Raw genomic sequence first — 18,941 nt, 5'->3', positions numbered from 1 at the left:
GGGTATGTTCAGAAATAAGAAACTAACACGACCAAATCAGAATTTAGACCAGCCATTCCACAGTAGTTCATTCAACGTGTATCTGTCTTAGCTTTGTGAAATCAACCGCTTGGCAGATTTGTACCTCAGAATGAACTTGATCATGTTGATCATGTTCTGCAAACCGCTTAATGTGGCTATTTCAGCATCTCTGATGGGTGACACCACCTTTCTGACTCAAGGATGCAGCCTTTCAGGATCCAGGTTTAGTAAAATGCCCGGCAATAAGAAGAAATGAGAAACACGGTACCACCTGCATAACACATCAGTGCTCTCTGGAGTGCTGTTACTTTAAAAGCTATTAGCAGCTAAGCACTTATATTCAAATATATTCTTAAAAAGACACTCTATCAAAAAGAAGAACATTTAGAGGAGCCAAGAACAAATGCAGTTTTGGTACTTGGAGAAATCTCAGTCAACAAATTTTATTTTTATTTATTTATTTTCTAAAGTTTGTTTGGATATTTTGAAAGAGATAGTGAGAGCGGGGGAGGGGCAGAGAGAGAGGGCGAGAGGGCGAGAGAGTGAGAGAGAGAGAGAGAGAGAGAGAGAGAGAGAGAATCCCAAACCGGCTCCACCTTGCCAGTGCAGAGACTGATGCAGGGCTCAAACCCAGGAAGCTACCGTATCATGGCCTGAGCCAAAACCAAGAGTGGGATGCTTAACTGGCTGAGTCACCCAGGCGCCCCTCAGTCAGCACATTTTAAACAATAAAATCAAATCACAGGATTTTAGAGCTTACAATAATTTTAACATCTGCAGTGTAGCAGAATGGCACGATTCAATCTGCCAAACTGAGCTGAATCTGGTTGGAGGCTTTCCTTCTTAATGAAGAGACCCTGCCATTGATTCAACTCGCAAACCTCTTTTCAGCGCCGGATATAATTTTATCCAGTTCGCATCTTGAAGACATTTACATTTCTGTTTAGGTGGTGAGTGTCATTTGGAAGCAACCTAGTCAAATGCCAAAGAAGGCATTTAATAGTTGTACCTACTCTAATATATAGCTAGGTCATTCCTTTGAAATGCACTCCTCTAATAAGCTTTAGCCAGGATTTGAAAAGCCAAAGATGTGATTTTAAATGCTTATAACCACCATCCACAGAAGTACATACATTTAAAAAATACATCCTAGAAACCCCTTGATGGTGAATTAAACCTGAATTTCTGGAGAAACCAAGAAGGCTGAAAGGATTTTAAATTAGATTTTGAACATAAACACAGCGTAGCCCTGTAGTTTGGAGAATGCGTGCCAGTGATTCAGACACTCCTCAATGACACAGGACAATCGATGTGCTGTGATTTTCATAGAAAGGATAAGATGGAAACTACTGCATAATTACATGGGAAAAGAAAATAAATTCCACTTCCAAATACTTACAAGTATCATCAGTTGTTAGAGAAAAGGGAAAACAATACGGTAGAAGTAAGCGGAATACTTTAGACTGGCATTTCCTGTTCGAAGTTTGACTGTAAGAGAACAGCCATACTGAGAGGCTGTATTAAGGCCCAAAAGACTCATACCCCCGGTCTGCCACGTACTGGCCATATAACCTTTCTGTACCTTTGTTTTCTCAGCTAAAAAATGAAGATAATAATAGGAACAACTCACAGGGGTGTTGTGTGAATTATACGAAGTAATAAATGACAGCATGTAGAATGGGGCCAGGAACATAGTAAACACTCAACAAATATTTCTTTTTCCTCTTCTTCTTCTTCTCCTCCTCCTCCCAACTATTTGGAGATCGTTGTATAGTTGGAGATAAAAGGTCATGTTTATACTCGCTCTTCTGAGTTTTTGTATTCTATCACTTACAACGGTCACTCAATGTTATACAACTTACTGAGGAGGCCTATGCTCATCAGATACCATTTTCTTTGTTTAGGTTTGTTTACATGTTCTTTTCGCCAAATTATTCTTAGGTCTTAGAATTTCCACTCAGCCCATAAGGCTAATAAAACTTTCCTAAACCCAAAACTATCTTGAAACTTCCAGTAGCTCTACCTAGTCTTACTCTAAATGTAGCAGGAAACTCAATTCACAATTGAAGATGCATCAAGAGTGATTTAGCAGACTGTAACTCAGTTTGGGTCCTGTGAGTGAGAAACCCTGTTGTGTGCCTTCGGTGTCCAACTGCTCAGAAGTATTTTATACTTTCATATCAAAGATGAAGGAAAATCTCCTGGAAAGTGAATGTATAATCATGTCAGCTGTGGATTCCACTAGAAAATCAACTATTTTAACCCACAGAAATGTCCCAGAAAGACTCAGCCCAAGTAATCCAATATCTAAAGCCAGCATCACTGGCTTCTAGCTACATATTGACTATTTTGAAAAATGTCACCCTTTTTCATCAAAAACTACAGATCTCTAAATTCAAATGCTTTTTAAAACCAGCCAATTAAATCAAACCCAGAAATAAAATGAGCTAAATTTCTTTGCAACAATATATAGCAATTTACAAACATTTATTAGCTTGCATTAAAAAAATTAACGAATGCGAGAAAACACTTAAATTAGGCATCCTTTTTCATTATTACCTCCATTTTGCAAAAATGTTAACCTGGATGTGGAGGGGCTGGACAATTCTGAATTCTATTCTCAATATGTTTAATCAACTGATCAAGTTAGATTTAAAATGGCAATCTTTCCTGCATCTTCAAATTCGGTAAGATAAAAACAATGACAAGTATGCTATCTTGATGAAGGTGCTATAAAAAGTAATGTGTAATTTCCCTTAAGCACTGCTTTGAAGGAACATTTATCTGAATACTGGCCAGGTTGGTCTGCTCCAACTCTGTACTTTAAGAAAAAGTGCCCTATAAACAATCCTAGACATGGAAAGAATTCCAGTATATAGACACAATTAAAGTCTTATTGTGATATTTTGGAGTCCTGATGGATTCATGGCTGCATATTAATGATCTACATATCATCTGAAAATCCATCAGTCAACTTCTCCAGTATGACAGAAAAGAAAAAAAAAAACCCTTACATTTACATCAGGAATTTACTCCACTTGGTTTCTCAATATCATAAGGTATTCTAATGCACTGCTTTAAGAAAATCTTCAAAGTTTTATGATCCCTTGATGCATTGAATAAAACTAAAGATTTTCCTTAGGATAATTGGTAAGATTCTAGGGAACTACTTCCCAAAGTGTATTTTGCAAAGCATTAAGTCCATGAGATGCAACTTATAAAAAGGTTTTATGACCAAATAATGGAGAAATGCCAGATACTAAATCTTTATTGCCATCTTGAAATTTCTTTAGAATGCATGCTCCCCGAAAGCAGGGAATTTAGCTAAATCTCATTCACTTATCATGGATCCAAGCCTGTGACAATGCCCTCCAATTAGCAGGCATCCAGCAGGAATTAATGAATGAATAAATGAATGAACATTAAAAGCTTTGAACAGCTCTCTAGCAAAGAGAGCTCTTTCATTTTCTTTCACCCAGAGTATCTCATACCTATTTGATCACAGGATTTTTTCTGTTAGCACTACAGAATATTTATTCTAAATAATTAGAATATTAAAAAGAAAAGAGACAGCATAGAAATAATATAATAAACACACATGAAACTACTACCCAAATTAATAATGAAATGTAACAAATACAACAGAAGCCTCTTGGCGACTCCTCCTCCAACTCATTTATCTCCCACTTCCCTCCCTCAAAATAACATAACACCAAATTTAGGACTTATGTTCACATGAACCTAAACAGCGTCCTGTTCTGAGAAATTCTCAACTGGGGGATTGCTAAAGGCCCTTCAAGTGCTGAGATTTTAATTGATTTCTAGCAAGTATATACAGGCAAATGGTCATCTGTAAAGCTGTCCACTTATAGCATTAATACTATGATAAGTAAGAAATGAACGAAATAAAACACTATTATACAGACACAAGACAATGGAGAATTGATGTAATAATGATATATATGAAGAGGCTAAGCAGCTTATCTTTCAAATGGATTGATATGAAATTAAAGATGCATACAGTATGTATCTTATCATACAGTGACCTAAGAAAACATGGATGTATTTTTGTTACTTAACCTGGACTAATTTAGAAACTAATCTCTACAATTACTTAAAAAAAAAATCCCTAAGAATGTATACATTGGATTTTGACTTACAAAATCAGCTGGGGCTGCAAAAGTAAAACTGTGTCTAGATCAATGTCACAGTAGGGCCACATTTACATGAAAGAGGCTGCTAAGAAGAGGCCCCACCTTCCCCCCCTCCCCCCCCCCCCCCCCCCCCCCCGCCACTTCCTGAGTTGAATAAACAGTTGCTGATAAAAAAATCTCTTTTATCAAGATCCAGCAAGCTATGATAGAGAAGCACATCTGAGCTAATATAGTTTAATAGAAAAAGAACTGTCTTCAAAAATTTTAGGCAATATCTTTCACAATCTTATTTTGGTAAAACTTTTCTTCCTCAAATTTTTAAGTATCAATATAGGTTTCTCTAAAAATTGTCTTAGAAAAACCTGAAGTATGCAACTACTTAAAAGTTCTTTTTTGCATGTTTAATTTTTGTCCCCTGCTTGACATAAGAGACAGAAGGGCCTATAAAATATATTTCCATATTGGTCTAATTCTTAATTTTATTTATAAAGAATGTTGAGTAGTCAACTTAGAGAAAAAAAAAAAAAAAGAAAACATTTGAACCCAATACCTGCTCTGTGTAGATACTCAATACACAATTAAACCAAGGAACAGTACACGAAAAAGGAGAGCAAGGTGTGTGGATAAGTTTTCACGTTATAACTGGTCATTGGTATCCTATAGTTTTATCGGCAAATATGAGGGTTAGAATTTCATTCTACCATTGAAACCATTTCAATTTTCAAACCACCCATTGAATTCTCCCCATGTTAAATACCAACAGGGAGTGAAATATAATCTCACTGTGTATTAGAAGCCCACAAATCCTTTCTCATATATAAATGAATGAAATGAATTAGCATCTGAAAATATTTATAAAAGAAAAGTATCAACTCCTACCTCCATTATCTTTTAGATGTAGTGCTATCTTCGTATCATCTGGAAGAGAAATTCAAAGTTATTGTAACAAAAAAAATTTTAGTGGGGCATAAATATGATGACCAGTCATTGTCTCCTAATGCTTTCTCAGAGGATTCAAACCTCAAAAATACTTCACAGGCTATATAACAATCCAAAATAATATGTATTAAAATGCAGCACTGGTTTCAAAAGCAATCAAATGATTTAGCAGCTTCCTCATCTCATTTTATAACTTTAGTTAACTTTTAATATCCAATTAAATTTCAATTAAAAGTAAAAGTTTCAAGTTTAATTTATTATTCAAACGAAAGCCAGGTTTATGACCATAAATAAGTAAGACTATTTTTTCTCCATCAGAGCCTACTCTTGGCCAACTGGTCTCACATTTCTCCCTAGTGGTGTCATTTAGAATAAGTGGTTATATTTTGGCTAATATACCTTCTTCCCTCAATGAGTTGTCCCCTGCATCAATATTCTCTTGTAGTTTTGTCTTCCCTGACAGAGGAAATGTTTTTCAAAGACAATTTCTGTGACATACACAGTGTCCCTCTACAGATTATAGACCAACATATTTTACTGACTGTATTCAGGTAAATATTAGAATGGCATTTAAATAGAATTATCTATTTTCAGAAGCTGAAATCACTGGACATTTTATATGCATTTTGCCTTTCTCTCCTGTGACTGAAATGTTGAATTGAGTTACGACAAAATTTACCGATATAAAAGGAAGTCTGTATTTCTTTTCTATTGAGGAAAGTAGCCAAGATCGCTAATGAAATCTAAGTCTTAAGAAAAGGTGTCATACGTTACAAGAATCCCAGCACATCTTTTTCTTCTGTAATAATTTTGTCTTTTCCCCTTTAGAAGTCCTTTAGAAATCCAGTTTGCCAAAAGATAACTTTCTCTCTAGAGAGCTACTCCAGTACCTGTCAATACAGTGACTTTCCCCTCCTTCAGAAAAAAGCAAAAATATCCAGAGCACCTTCTGTGGGCAGACTGGTGGGCAGCTGGGATGTCGCTGCTCTTCTGGTGGTTGTTAAGACCCTGAATTTTGTGGTTGTTGCTTGTACAGTTGTGGTGGTTTGAGAAGAACTTTCCATTGCCTCTGTGTTCTCACACATCTTCTCTTTTGACTAATAAGAGAAACAAATAGGAAAACAATTTAAGAGTGATCACACGTGTATTTAAAAAATTACATCAAAGAAGTTGGGCTGTGAAGCATTAAGGGCTTTCATATCAAGATGAGGAATACGTTATTTTTTAAAGAGAACAAAATTTATAGATTTTAATAATTTACAAAGTATATAAAAGATGAGAAAAAATTGGATGCAACAAAGCATTTCCATCTTCAGATATTTGGATTTCATCATTTCTGTTCTTACTCTTTCATACTACTATTTATCTTGCCCTAAATCTTGTATCAATCTCTATATAAAAGACATGATGTCATGAGGAAGAAGTTCATACAAGGAGAAAAACATGTTCATACAGATAAGAATTAAAACATGCTTGGGTAAAAAAAAAAAAAAAAAACAAAAAAAAAACAAAAAAAAAAAAACCATGCTTGGGTGTGTGAAGAAGGCGCTTCACACCAATAATGCCAAGTTCTAAAAATTTGGTAAAGTGCTCCATATTCCCTTATTGTTTCAAAACTAACCCACCACACATTGAATGAGTATTTAATTTTTTTGTTTTCTATTACAAAATATTCAAAATCACCCAAACGAAAGATTGGATGGCCCCCATGTAATCACTTAGCCTATTTCTCCCTAGCAGAGCTAGACTGAAGACACCAGGAAAAGATATATATTTTATTTTTATTTATAGCCCACAAAAATAAATCCTACGACATTCACCAGCAACAATTTCCACCACCCAAACTTTCATGGTTTAGAAGCTGGTGTTTCTCTCTCAACCTCTTTGTTCTCCAAAGGACATCATCCCTCTGGTAGGGTCTCAGGTAGAAGATAATCAGTCTGCACATGGGTGGTAGTCACCCCACTTTAGAAAATTGTGATTAAATAAATTCCTTTCTTAAACTTCTCTTGGCATTAATGAAATACAAGGCACTTATTACTAGTTCAGCAAGAGTTCCTGAGATGGCTTCCTCTTTTACAAAGGGTGAGATACAGATTTCTTCTCCACTGCAATTCCCAATATCCTGGGGGTCATTCAATCTTCAACTGTTGGTTCCCACATCTTCTCAGCCCCAGTGACCTAATGATCTCCTTGCTAGCTCCACATCAGTTCTTGCCCCCACAGTCTGGCCCTCATCTGCAGTTGGAGATGTTTGTGTTTTGAGATCATAGATCCAGTTGTCCTCTTTCCAATCTCTCCATGTATGTGCTCACTCAGATTCTGCTTCTCCTTTGACTATGCACAAAGTCCAGTCTCCTATTTTTCCATCACTTCAACCTCTCTTTTCAATTTCTTCACTTCTCTTGCCCCGTTTTATCTGTTTTCCCACAGCATCCTTTCAGAAAACCCCCAATACTAAATGGAGTAAAAAACCTGCCTTTTCCTTGCCTGCAACAAAGCCATGAGCAGCTGGAGAACGATCACACAGCCTCTGACTGGGAGCTCCATAAATTTACCTCCCACCACCTCAGTAGGCCTTCCGTGCTGCCTGGCAACTCTGTCCTACTCTGCTGGTCTCTTCTCCCATTGTCCTCTGTATCAATTTCAAACCCACTCCACTCTACCAAAAACTATAATGCCTGTCCCAATCTTACTCCATGGGCTCACTTTTATTTCTTTGATAAGAATCATAAGCAAGAATTCTCTACATTTCTTTACAAATCAGCATTCTTGCTTGAATCTGTACTGACCTACCCCTCTTCCTTTCTGTTATAATGGAAGAGGCTCAGTATTTATAGCTATTCTCTCAACCTCTACTGTGGCCCAACTCAGCCCACTTTTCTCAGGCATTGTGAACTTGCTCATTTAATACAATCCTTTCTCTTCAATGTTTACAATCTTGAGTTTTCCACTGCCTTGTTCCCATTAGAGCTTAAACACACTCAAGCATGTCCAATCTTACTTTAAAAACTCAGTCCTCCTTCTCTACAACACACCCTGACATTTCCCCACTTTCTCTTCCATTCAGTCATCTTTCCAGAGAGATAGGTCTGTCCTGGTCTTTGCAGACTCCCACTTTCCCCACTTGTAAAAATCTTGTTTTTACTCAATACAACTTACTGGAAACTCCTCATGCTGGTGGTCCTAATATCTTCTTTTGCATGAAATTGTCTATATTCTTGATATCTCATAGCGAGGGGCACACCTGTCCACTTCCCAGGGTTCTGTGACATTTTTCCTCACCAGTCTTCTGATAGGTTTCTAACAACTCCTTTATTTCCTTTTACTTCTGTCTCCCTGTTGTGTGTTGGTAGTTCTTATGGATCTTTCTTGACTAATCTCTTTGCTATATGCATTCTCACTAGCAATTTCCACCACACCCATGATTTCAATTCACATCTTTATATTAATTTACATAAATCCATACCAACATTACATATGTCTCTCTTGGATTTCTGACCCAAATATTCATCTACTGACTTAACATATGCATGTGGATATCACAGACATCTCCAACTCAATAAGACTGAAATGGAACTTGCCACATACTATTCTCCTCCTGTGTTTCTATTGTAAAAGAATACTATTAGTAAACACCCTGATATTTAAGGTAACATCCTGGAATTGTTTTGCTCAGACCACTAAAGGCAGACTATGGACTCTAAATGGTCTTCCTTCTATAAAACAAGGAGATTCTGGATAAAATACGAATTTTAAAGCATTACTAGGATTTGCAGGACACAAAGAAAATCTCCAAGAGTACCTTTCTGTTGTCTCTCCCCCAAAACAAAATAAAGCAAAAGCTGTGTGCAATGGAGTAGGAGTAATATACATTAGACAAAGTAAAAGAGTAGAATTTGCCTATAGGGCAAAACATGTCAAAAATAAATATTTCTCCAAGGAGATTAAGTCTTGTGCCAGCAGTAGATGGGGGAGATAAATCTAAACCTCTCCTCACATATTAAATAGGGACATATGATATCCCCTAAAACTCTCAGGTTCTCATCATCAAACATTCTTTGGTAGAAAGCACCATCTATTTAGGTCCTAGGGATTCCCATGGAATAAAATCGAATAAAAATGCAATTCTAATTAAAGGACACAAACAGAAACACAAAAAGAAGCAGCACACTCTGACAAAGTTAGCAAAAACAATGAGCCATGTATTTAAACTATGAAAATCTTTAGCTTTGTGATCATCCAATAGAAGACAGACAAAAAATCATATATGAAATATCTTAAGGAATGAAAGATAAAGTTTAAAAATTAGTAATACAGACAATAAAAATGTCTTGGCAGATTTAGTAAAAGGTAAAATTTAAATTTTAGAAATGAAAAATACATTTTTTGCAATGACTACTTCAATGGATATGTTAAATAGTGGATCAAAAAAGATGAAGACAGATTTAATAAACTGGCAAACTGATCTGAAGAAACTCCCCAGGATGCAACACAGAGAAATAAAAAGGTAGATGATATAAAAGAAGAGGTTAAAAGATATAAGGAAGTGATAAGAAGGTAACTCTATCTCCAAAGAGTTCAGAAGGTAAAAATAAAGAGGATGGAGAAAAGTCTGATTGAATAGTACTTAGTAAACTTGATGCCTGATCGGTTAGAAAACACACATTTTTCTAGAGAACACGCAGATAATTTGTACAAATTGTCCATGTACTATTCCATGAACAAGTTCCAACCAATTTTAAAGAATCAGTATCGTACAGAATATGCTTTCTGACAATAATTGAATCAATTATTTGAGGTCAATAATAAAATAAATTTTAAAACTTTTCACAAATTGGAAATGTGCTATAATTCATAATTCAATGTAAATCCAATAAACATATTAACGTGTTGATTGATTACAGATCTAGACATACTGAGTCTAAATTTACTTAAAGAACAAAAGTCCCCTAATAGTCAAAATACTTGTGAAGAAGAAAAAGTAAGACTTGTCCTATAGATAGCAAGATTTCTATAAGAGATGATGATAATTAAGACACCGTGACATTAGTGAGGGTTTTGACAAATTGAGGATTAGAAGAAGAGAGACCAGAAAACAACTCCCTGGTTATGTAGAAACTAGGAAAGAGGTGGCTTTGCAAGAAATTGCCAAAAGGAAGGACTATTCAACACACAGTGCTTGAAATTATCTATAAAGGGGAAAGCTCCTCACAAAATTGGATTCCCATTGTACATCATACACAGATACCAATTCCAAATAGAATAAAGACTTTGATGTAAAAAAAGATAAAGCTTTAAGATATTTAAGAGAAAAATGCATGAAAAATGACTACAAAATTTGGTAGGAAAGGGCTTCTTAAACAAGATAATATACCCAGAAACTAACAATAAAAGACTGATTAATGTGACACCTTAGATTGAGAATAGATGTTAACTAAATAAAAAATGAAGTAAATGAAGAGAATCCAAAATCTGGGGAAGATATATATACCTAGAGAAACTAGCTAGAGCAATAACACAGCAGAAATAAGTAAAAAGGTATAAAGAATAAGTAAAAAGGAATAAAGTAAAAAGGTATAAAAAGTAATAAGCAAAACTCTTTTATTTATAGGTGGTAAGATTGTTTAAGTAGAAAGCCACCAAGAATCTTGATATGTATTTTTTAAAGTAGTAAGATAATTTTATAAGGGGGTTATATATCACATGTATTATGTCTGTTACATATAATCAATGGAGACCTATGGTCTAGAATAAAAAGAAAAAGAGAATTACTCAATAGAAAAATGACAAAAAGACATGAACAGGAATTTCACAGAAGAGGAAAGACAGAAGAAGAAACACAGAAGCCAAAAAGAATATGAAAATAGATTCAACTTCGCTGATAACTGGTGAAAGACAAATGGAGTTCCCAATAAGATACCAAATTAGATAGCGAGTAGGTCTGCAGAAATGAAGAAGTCCGACAAAATCAGGATCTTAGCGACCATGAAATAATGGGAACCTGTAAGAGTTCCAGCGTTGTGCTGGTCGTGTACATGGACACACTGGAAAAAAATTGGCATTATCTTTCAAATTTGAACGTTTGTCTGACTCACATTCAGCAATTCCACTTTTGGGAATATTAGAGAAACTTGTGTACATTTGACTTAGGAGACACGCACAAGGCGCTTTTGTCAGAGGAAAAATCTTGAAACAAATGTCCATAAGACTGAGTGAAGAAAACATGATTGTGAGAATACAAGCTTCAGGAAGGCAGAATTTGGTGTTTTGTTGTGTCAGACTATTTTTTTACCATCCCATTCCAGTACCTAAAAAAGTGCCCGTGACATCATGGGCACCCAATAAATATTTGGTAAGTGAATGAATGACATATTAATACCATGGAATATATAGCTATAAAAGTGAATAGATCACCATCACGGGCACCAACAGGGATAAATGTTATAAAACAAAATTCTGAGTGATAAGTTAAAGATTCCAAATAGCTTTATTTATTTTTAATAGGGAAGGGCACAGATGCAATGGAGCAGCACAGACAACCAGCTTCCTAGTCACGGATAATCTAGTTCATAAATTGGGTAGCATGATCCTGGGTATTCATTTTCTTACTGTTTTTCAAAGGTACATTAATGTTATAAAATGTTAAAAAGATATTCTAAAAGCAAAGGATAACAAGAATTTTAAAACACGTTCACGGGCCTCATTTCCATTCACCCAACTACCTTCGGATCCTTCCACCACCCCAGCTGTGGTCACCATGACCCTTCCCACTGATTTAGGCCAGATCATCAGCATCTTTGGCTGGGTTATAGCTACAGTCAATTTATCGGCCTCCTGCTTCAAGTTATCATTCGCCCCATAGCTAGGGTGATTCTTCCAAAAAGGCCTGATTAAAATCCTTTCCCTTGCCATTATTTTTTAATGGAGGTATAATATATACATATAGCATTATATTAGTTTCAGGTGTACACCATAATGATTTAATATTTCTATATGTTGTGAAATGATCACCACAATAAGTCTAGTTAACATCTGTTGCCACATATAATTACAAACTTTTGCTATTGCTGTGATGAGAATTTTTAAGATTTATTCTCTTGGCATTTTCAAACGCTCAATAGAGTATTATTAACTGAAGTCACCATACTGTACATGACTTCCTCAGGGTGTATTTATTTTATAACTGGAAGTTTGTCCCTTTTGGATCCCTTCTCCAATTTCATCCACTCAACCATCAATCTGTTTTCTATCCACGATGGTTTTTTTTTCCTTTGGTTTTTGTTTTGTTTGATTCCACATATAAGTGAGATCATATAGTATTTGCCTTTTTTGACTTATTTCACTTAGCATAATGCCCTCAAGGTCCATCCATATTGTCACAGATGGCAAGATTTCCTTCTTTCTTTATGGCTAAATCATATTCCAGTGTGTGTGTGTGTGTGTGTGTGTGTGTGTGTGTGTGTGTGTGTGTATTCATACATATATGCCACATTTTCTTTATCCATTCATCCACTGATGGACACTTAGGTTGTTTCCATATCTTGGCTATTGTAAATAATGCTGCAATGAGCATGGGGTGCTATTATCTTTTTGAGTTAGTGTTTCCATTTTCTTTGGATAAATACCCAGAAGTGAAATTGCTGGATCACATGGTAGTTCTATTCTTAATTTTTTGAGGACCCTCCATACTTCCCTTGCCTTTAGCATAAAGCCTAAACTCCTTCAACTTGTCACACTTGGGGGTCTGTTGACCTCGCCAATCTCATCTCTCACCACTCCTCTTCTTAGCTCTATTAACCTTCAGGCATCATCTTGAATATCTCCTCCTCAAGCAAGGCTTCTCTTATGTTACTTAACAAGACCATGTGCTTACAGTTATTCTCTACCCAGGTCATTCTCTAAAAGCAGTCCTTGGTTCAGTGGTCTAACTACCTGTTGGACACACTTCTTCCATTTTTACATTATTGGTGCTTAGAACAGTACATAGTAAGTGCTCATATTAGGATTTGTACTTATGGAGTAAATTTATCTCATAGGATCAGAAAGATTTAACTCTAGTTTTAGGCACAGAAGATGGACTGCAGTTGGTGGCTTTGTTTACTCACCTGTAAAAGAAGGTTAGAATTGCTCACCATAATTAAATGTATGCAATTAATATAATGTAAATGACAGTTTAATTACATAATTGAAAGGAAACACTGGATATTAAAAAATGTACTTGACTCTGAGATACTTGGGAATAGGGGGTCATTTTTTAAATTTTTGTAATTTCAGCGCTCAGCACATTCCACAGAACATACTTAGGATATGTTCAGGGGTGTTTAAAGTAAGATGGATTCTTCCTATTTCCTTGGTTCATGGTGGGCAAGAAAAGTAAGATGCCTGAATTACACTTTTGATCTTTGCACAACTACAGCTATTCAACTGCCATGTTTTCATGGAGGCAAATGTGACTACATGAAAGAAACATCAATTGGAAAATACAACTATGGCTCCAGGAATCTACTTTCATTTTGAATGATGTTGTTCCGTAAGTGAAGTGAAATAGATAGATTAGTGTATATCACTCTAATCCCCCAAATGAATGTCAAAGAGTTGATGAAAGCTGTGTTGGCAATACGGCACTTAAAATTCAAGCATATTCTCAAAGATGTTTGTTTCAAGATATTTATAAGACATCATTATAAAACCTTAATTTTTAAAAAAGGCTTTAGTAACCATTGGTCCCCTAACAGTTTAAAGAGAGCACTTTGACATGATTTGCTTTCCTGAATGAGAAAACGTGTATAATTGCTAATAATCTTCATTCAAAATTCACACTCTAACACTTAACACAGGGAGAAAAAACAAGTACTTTTCTTTGTGAACCTGATAGGATATCTTTATAACCTGAAATGACAATGTAAATGCAATTCACTAGAAAATTATGAACAGGATAAAACTGTTTCTGCAATTGCATGCACTTGCTTGAATCGTTTCATTGCATCACTGTCTCTATCAGGCTTGCCTTGGAGTTACTGTTTCCATGTTATACCATTTCTAACTTATATTACATCAATTTGCTGCAATCAGTCTTTTCCTCCAGACCATCGGTTTTGTTATTTGAGCAAAAAAGATGAACAATGGCTTCCGAGATCTTAGAAAAGCTGCAAGTGTTTAAGAGAACTGCCTTTTGCTTGTGAGATTCAAATTCTGGTTCTATTTCCTAGCCACACACCTAACTCTGTTCCCTCAGGGCTTCCCTCCCCACCCCCTTCCCTCACCCCTCCCTCTTCTCCCCTTGATAATATGGGGGCAATAACAGCTCCCAGGAAGGGAGCTCCCTTGTCACAGGAAGGGTAGGAGAATCAATCGAGATAATACATGTAAAGAGATAAGCCCCCTGTGTGGCATATATTAAGGACCCAACAATTGCTGGATATCTTTGTTAAATTAGATGCCATTTTCATTAAGATGTAGCAACCCTATAGGACAGCTTGGTCTCAGGAATCCTGTGGTTATAAAGCACATGTACCTCTTCAGGGCATCCACTGTCCACCCAGTCCTGCCGATGGCGGTCAAATCCACTGGAACATCTTTGGAGAGGACGCAGTGTTCAGAAAAGAAAATACGGGGTGCGGAGTGCGGGGCAGAAATTAAAAGAAAAAGATTGGCAAGTTAGTTAATTCTCCAATTTTCAGTTTAGCATTAACATGAACTTTCTTCTATAGAACTGTTAACTGGAGTAGCAGGGAGGTATGTACGGGGTGGTGAGTAAGGACTCGTTCCTCAGGTAGTTGTGCAATTAGGATCACTCATGGCAGCAAATTACTCCACTGACGCCCACTACTCTCTGCAGGACACCTGGGTCCCAAGCAAAGGTAAAACCAATTGCTATTCTATGAGGTTAGTTTTCTTTTCACTCATATTTTCTTTTTCTCACCATCAAAACCAATGGTTATACACGAGTTTTTTGCAGGCATCATTTTTTAGGATTTCAGGTCTTTTTATCTGTTTTCTCTAAAAAAAATTTTTTTTGTTTTTAAAATTTCAAACCCACAGTCATGCAAACTCTCTACTGTGCAGTAAAGGATTAACTCAGCAGGTTTGGGGTGTTGAAACTCTCACATTCCAAAGAAAGAACTGGCCCTTGTCTGGCTCCTGGGAGAAAACCTCTAAGCCCTTGGAATATCCCACCTGATAAGAGTGTCTTTGTATATCGTGGGTCTTGGATTATGTAAGATAGTTTATTCTAACAATATGATTTGTGTCTGTTTTGATTCACCTGGAGACTGGGGCCATGCTGTATCAACATGACCTCGTGGAGGGGCTAGAGACTAGAGATGAGAATAGTCACAAAGAAATTCATACCTGCGTGACCGACCTCTGTAAAAACCCTCGACACCAAAGCATGGGTAGGCTTTCTTGGTTGGCAACACTTGGGCGTGTGTTTTCACAAATTGCTGCTGGGGGAATTAAGTGCCTTCTGTGCAACTCCACTGGGAGAAGACAACCAGAAGCTTGTCCCTGGTCTCTTGTGGACTCTGCCCTATGTGTCTTTCACCTGTATTGATTTTAATCTGTATCCTTTTGTTATAACAAATGGGAACCTTGAATATAACAGCTCTTCAGAGTTTTGTGAGTCCTTCCATTGAATCAGTGGACCTGAATATGTTCTTGGGAACTCCTAAAAACACTCCAATTAGGTCTTCTCTAAAAGGTCGATTTCAGCAAGCACCGGGTTAATAAGATTTTGTTCACTCCTACTGTCTTCCTTGACTGGGATGATTTTCTGCCCTCTTTGTCCATTTGTTTTTTTTAAGACCCAGAAATTACTATCTGGTGCCCATTCTGATAAAGCTTCAAAATTGCTGTGATCACATTTTACTTTTATTATTTAACTTTTCCCCTTTATATAAAATTTCATGTGCTTATGTATTATTTACCAAACTTGATTGTGAACATTTGAAAGCTAGGATTGGTATCATATAAAATCATACCTAGTATATCTAAAACATAATTTCTTTTCATATTAGAAATTCAAAGTATTTTTGCTAGTCTGTTAAAATTAAGGATTTGCATAACCCCTGAATTTCAATATCTATGTATATATTTATATATAATATATATGAATCCCTATTGATAAATATTAACATACACACTTACACATTTTTCAAAATAAATGGACAGCATTCAACTTTTGTCATATTTTCTTATAGTACTATTCTGCAACTTTTTTTTTCACTTGCTTTGCGATGAGTTCACATGATGACTTTTTCTAAGAATCCTTGCCAGAGATTATGTACCATGGCATGGATGAGCATAATTTAATTCAAGTGGAATGTGAAAACATCTCTGTCAACAAAGAAGACCGTATCTATCATTTTGCCCAGACACGATCCATTAGAGCTCAGCTATTTTATGCCTACCATCTGTGTTGAATAAGCTTAAGTGTGGAATAAACATCAGTGTGTGATCTGCCATCCCAAGTTTGAGAATCCCTTGTTGGTCAAGGCCATCTCCGGTTACCCAAAGAGATTTGACATTTGGAGTCTGTTTAATTCCAGATGAATTAGATGACTGTTCTTCTTCTCCTTTTTTCTTTCACGTTTGTTTAAATATTGAAACGCGTATTGACATTCTCTTTTGCAATGGGGATTATTGATTTTCTAAAAAAACATATTTTGGGAGTCACCTGATCACAAACCATTTTGAGAGCTATAAGTAAGCAAATGGAATAGATAATTTTTAAAATGTATTCACTTACCTCTTCTAGATGTATTCAAAGCCAGTGGGAATTAATAACTTTTACCTTATATATTAACTAGGCACTACCAGATCTTAAGTTACAGGTCAACTGAAATTTCATCTTAAGTAAGTAGCCCTTTAAATTGTTAAATTAATCCCAGGAAAAGTACAGGAACACTGCATTTTGCTTGATTTATTAACTAAGCCCCCAGTTATATTGTGTGAAATTAGGTCCTACTGAAAATATACGATTCAGTTAAGAAATTCATTCATTGATTCACAATTGATTCCCTATTAACTGATCTGCAGTTTACTAATTGCTAGGGTACAAAGGATTGAGAATGGCAAAACACAAAAACATTTGACTTGAAAAGCCCATGCAGTTTTGTAACTTGCAGTGCCTTAAAAATGAGCACAAATGGACGCTGACTTCTTAGTAGTTTGCATCCACAAGCAATTATATAAACAAAAGGGTATATTATATGTGTATGTGGGCATGTGTGTGTTTGTTACAATCACTAAGAAAACCACCCTTACGTTATCTCTGAATTCTTAAAAAAAAAAACCCAAAACCTAAATATCCCTTTTAAGAACACCTTCCTCTCTCCACTGAGCCGCTGCGTTGTTTTTTCTAAAATCCAATGATATTAACCATATCATGCTCCAGCGTATTGATTTCCTGACATTCTTAACAGTGTTCGCAAAGAGGCTCTCTCCTACCCTGGAATCACCTGGAATTCCTGTTGAAAGCAAATTCCTCAATGTAGCAGAATAAGATTCTCTGGCAGTTTGGGTCCAGCAATTTTCATTGCAAATGAGCACCCCAGGTGATGCTTACTACACCGAAATTTCACAACCGTGGACTTCCTGCATGAAATGTTGATATGGCAGGCACCTTCTTACCCTCCCGCCCATCCTCTACAACCTGTTCTCATGCCCCTTGGTGCCCCTGCCTGAATGTGCTGTGTTCTTTCATCGCTCTGCCTTTGAACATGTTATTACTTATGTCTGGAATACCTTCTTTGTCTCTAATTAGTAAATCCAATTCAACTTAAGCTTATCTCTTCTAAGAAGCATCTCCTTTTTTTTCCCACTCAGAAGAGTTAGCAACCCTTTCTCAGGGCCCTCCCCAAAAATCAAACACTAGTGTCTATTCTTACACTCCAGTTGGCTGCTTTTAGTTCATTTTAGACTTCAGGGGTACATGGGTCAAAGAGGGGTTGGAGTCAAACTGCTTGAGTTAGAGTGGTGGCTTGGGCACAAAATAGGAGTGAGACCTTAGGCAAGTTATTTGTCCTATCTAAGCTTGTTTCCTCATCTGTAAAATGAGGTAAGGGAGGTTATGTATGGGCTAAAAGTAGTGTTTGGTACATAGTCAACATTTAGCAAATATCAGCTGTTTTTAATCCCCCTATATGTTTTTGAAGTAAACATGCAGCAAGGTCGACAACTGTTGAAAATGAGTAAGTGAGATTCTCATTTTAGAGTCAGCATTTTGGAAAATGTGTAGGAGTTAATTCTGTGTCCCACATCAATGTGAAATGTGTTGTATACTTAAAGTCCTTCATCATCACCTTTGGGAATTAGTATTACAGAATCTTATGAGAGAACATCTAAGTTGCTCTCAAACATGGGTCAAATCTTTATCCAATATTTATAAATAGAGATGACGTGGTTTTGCAAATATTCCTCAAAAATTGATTTCAATAAAGTCTGAGCTCCTAACTATGATGGGTTTCCAATGTTTTTATTTTCAAGTTATTCCTCTCTTCTCAGCGTTACTTAATTCTAAAACAAATTGATAGAGACCTGCACTTCAAATTGATTGTACTATTCTCCACACAGTTTCAATGGGGTGCTGATTTCAAAGGACCCAGGAACCGTGTTAAGTGAACCCCATTAAATAAGGCAGCCTAGAAAACACACAATACTCTCCTGGCTTGGTAACCAATCAAGAGATTAAAGAGTAAATCTCATCTTTAATTCATCTCAGTTCTATAGAAAGGGTTTCAGAAATATGACTCATTTTGCAAGGGTAATACATTCAGGCAAAGGAAATAGAGTAAGTGTGAGAATGTATACAGAAAGGCTGAGAAT

At 36.2% G+C, this 18,941-nt stretch overlaps 1 protein-coding gene across 3 annotated transcripts in view; it reads right to left on the bottom strand.

Moving 5' to 3' along the window:
* PLXDC2 (plexin domain containing 2) overlaps positions 1–18,941 on the bottom strand; it is a 448,647-nt gene that overhangs the window by 57,026 nt on the left and 372,680 nt on the right. For all 3 annotated transcript variants that reach the window (XM_060659212.3, XM_060659214.3, XM_060659211.3), the window contains 3 exons: positions 14,632–14,692; positions 6,061–6,211; positions 5,055–5,093 (listed from right to left, as the gene is read on the bottom strand). In XM_060659212.3, coding sequence (XP_060515195.2) covers positions 5,055–5,093; positions 6,061–6,211; positions 14,632–14,692 — 251 coding nt within the window. The remainder of the gene's footprint in view (positions 1–5,054; positions 5,094–6,060; positions 6,212–14,631; positions 14,693–18,941) is intronic.

This window comes from Panthera onca, chromosome B4 (assembly GCF_046562875.1).
Source record: "Panthera onca isolate mPanOnc1 chromosome B4, mPanOnc1 haplotype 2, whole genome shotgun sequence".
Lineage (NCBI taxonomy): Eukaryota > Metazoa > Chordata > Mammalia > Carnivora > Felidae > Panthera > Panthera onca.
Note: the sequence above shows the minus strand (reverse complement) of the source record. Positions and strands in the feature narration are given on the sequence as shown.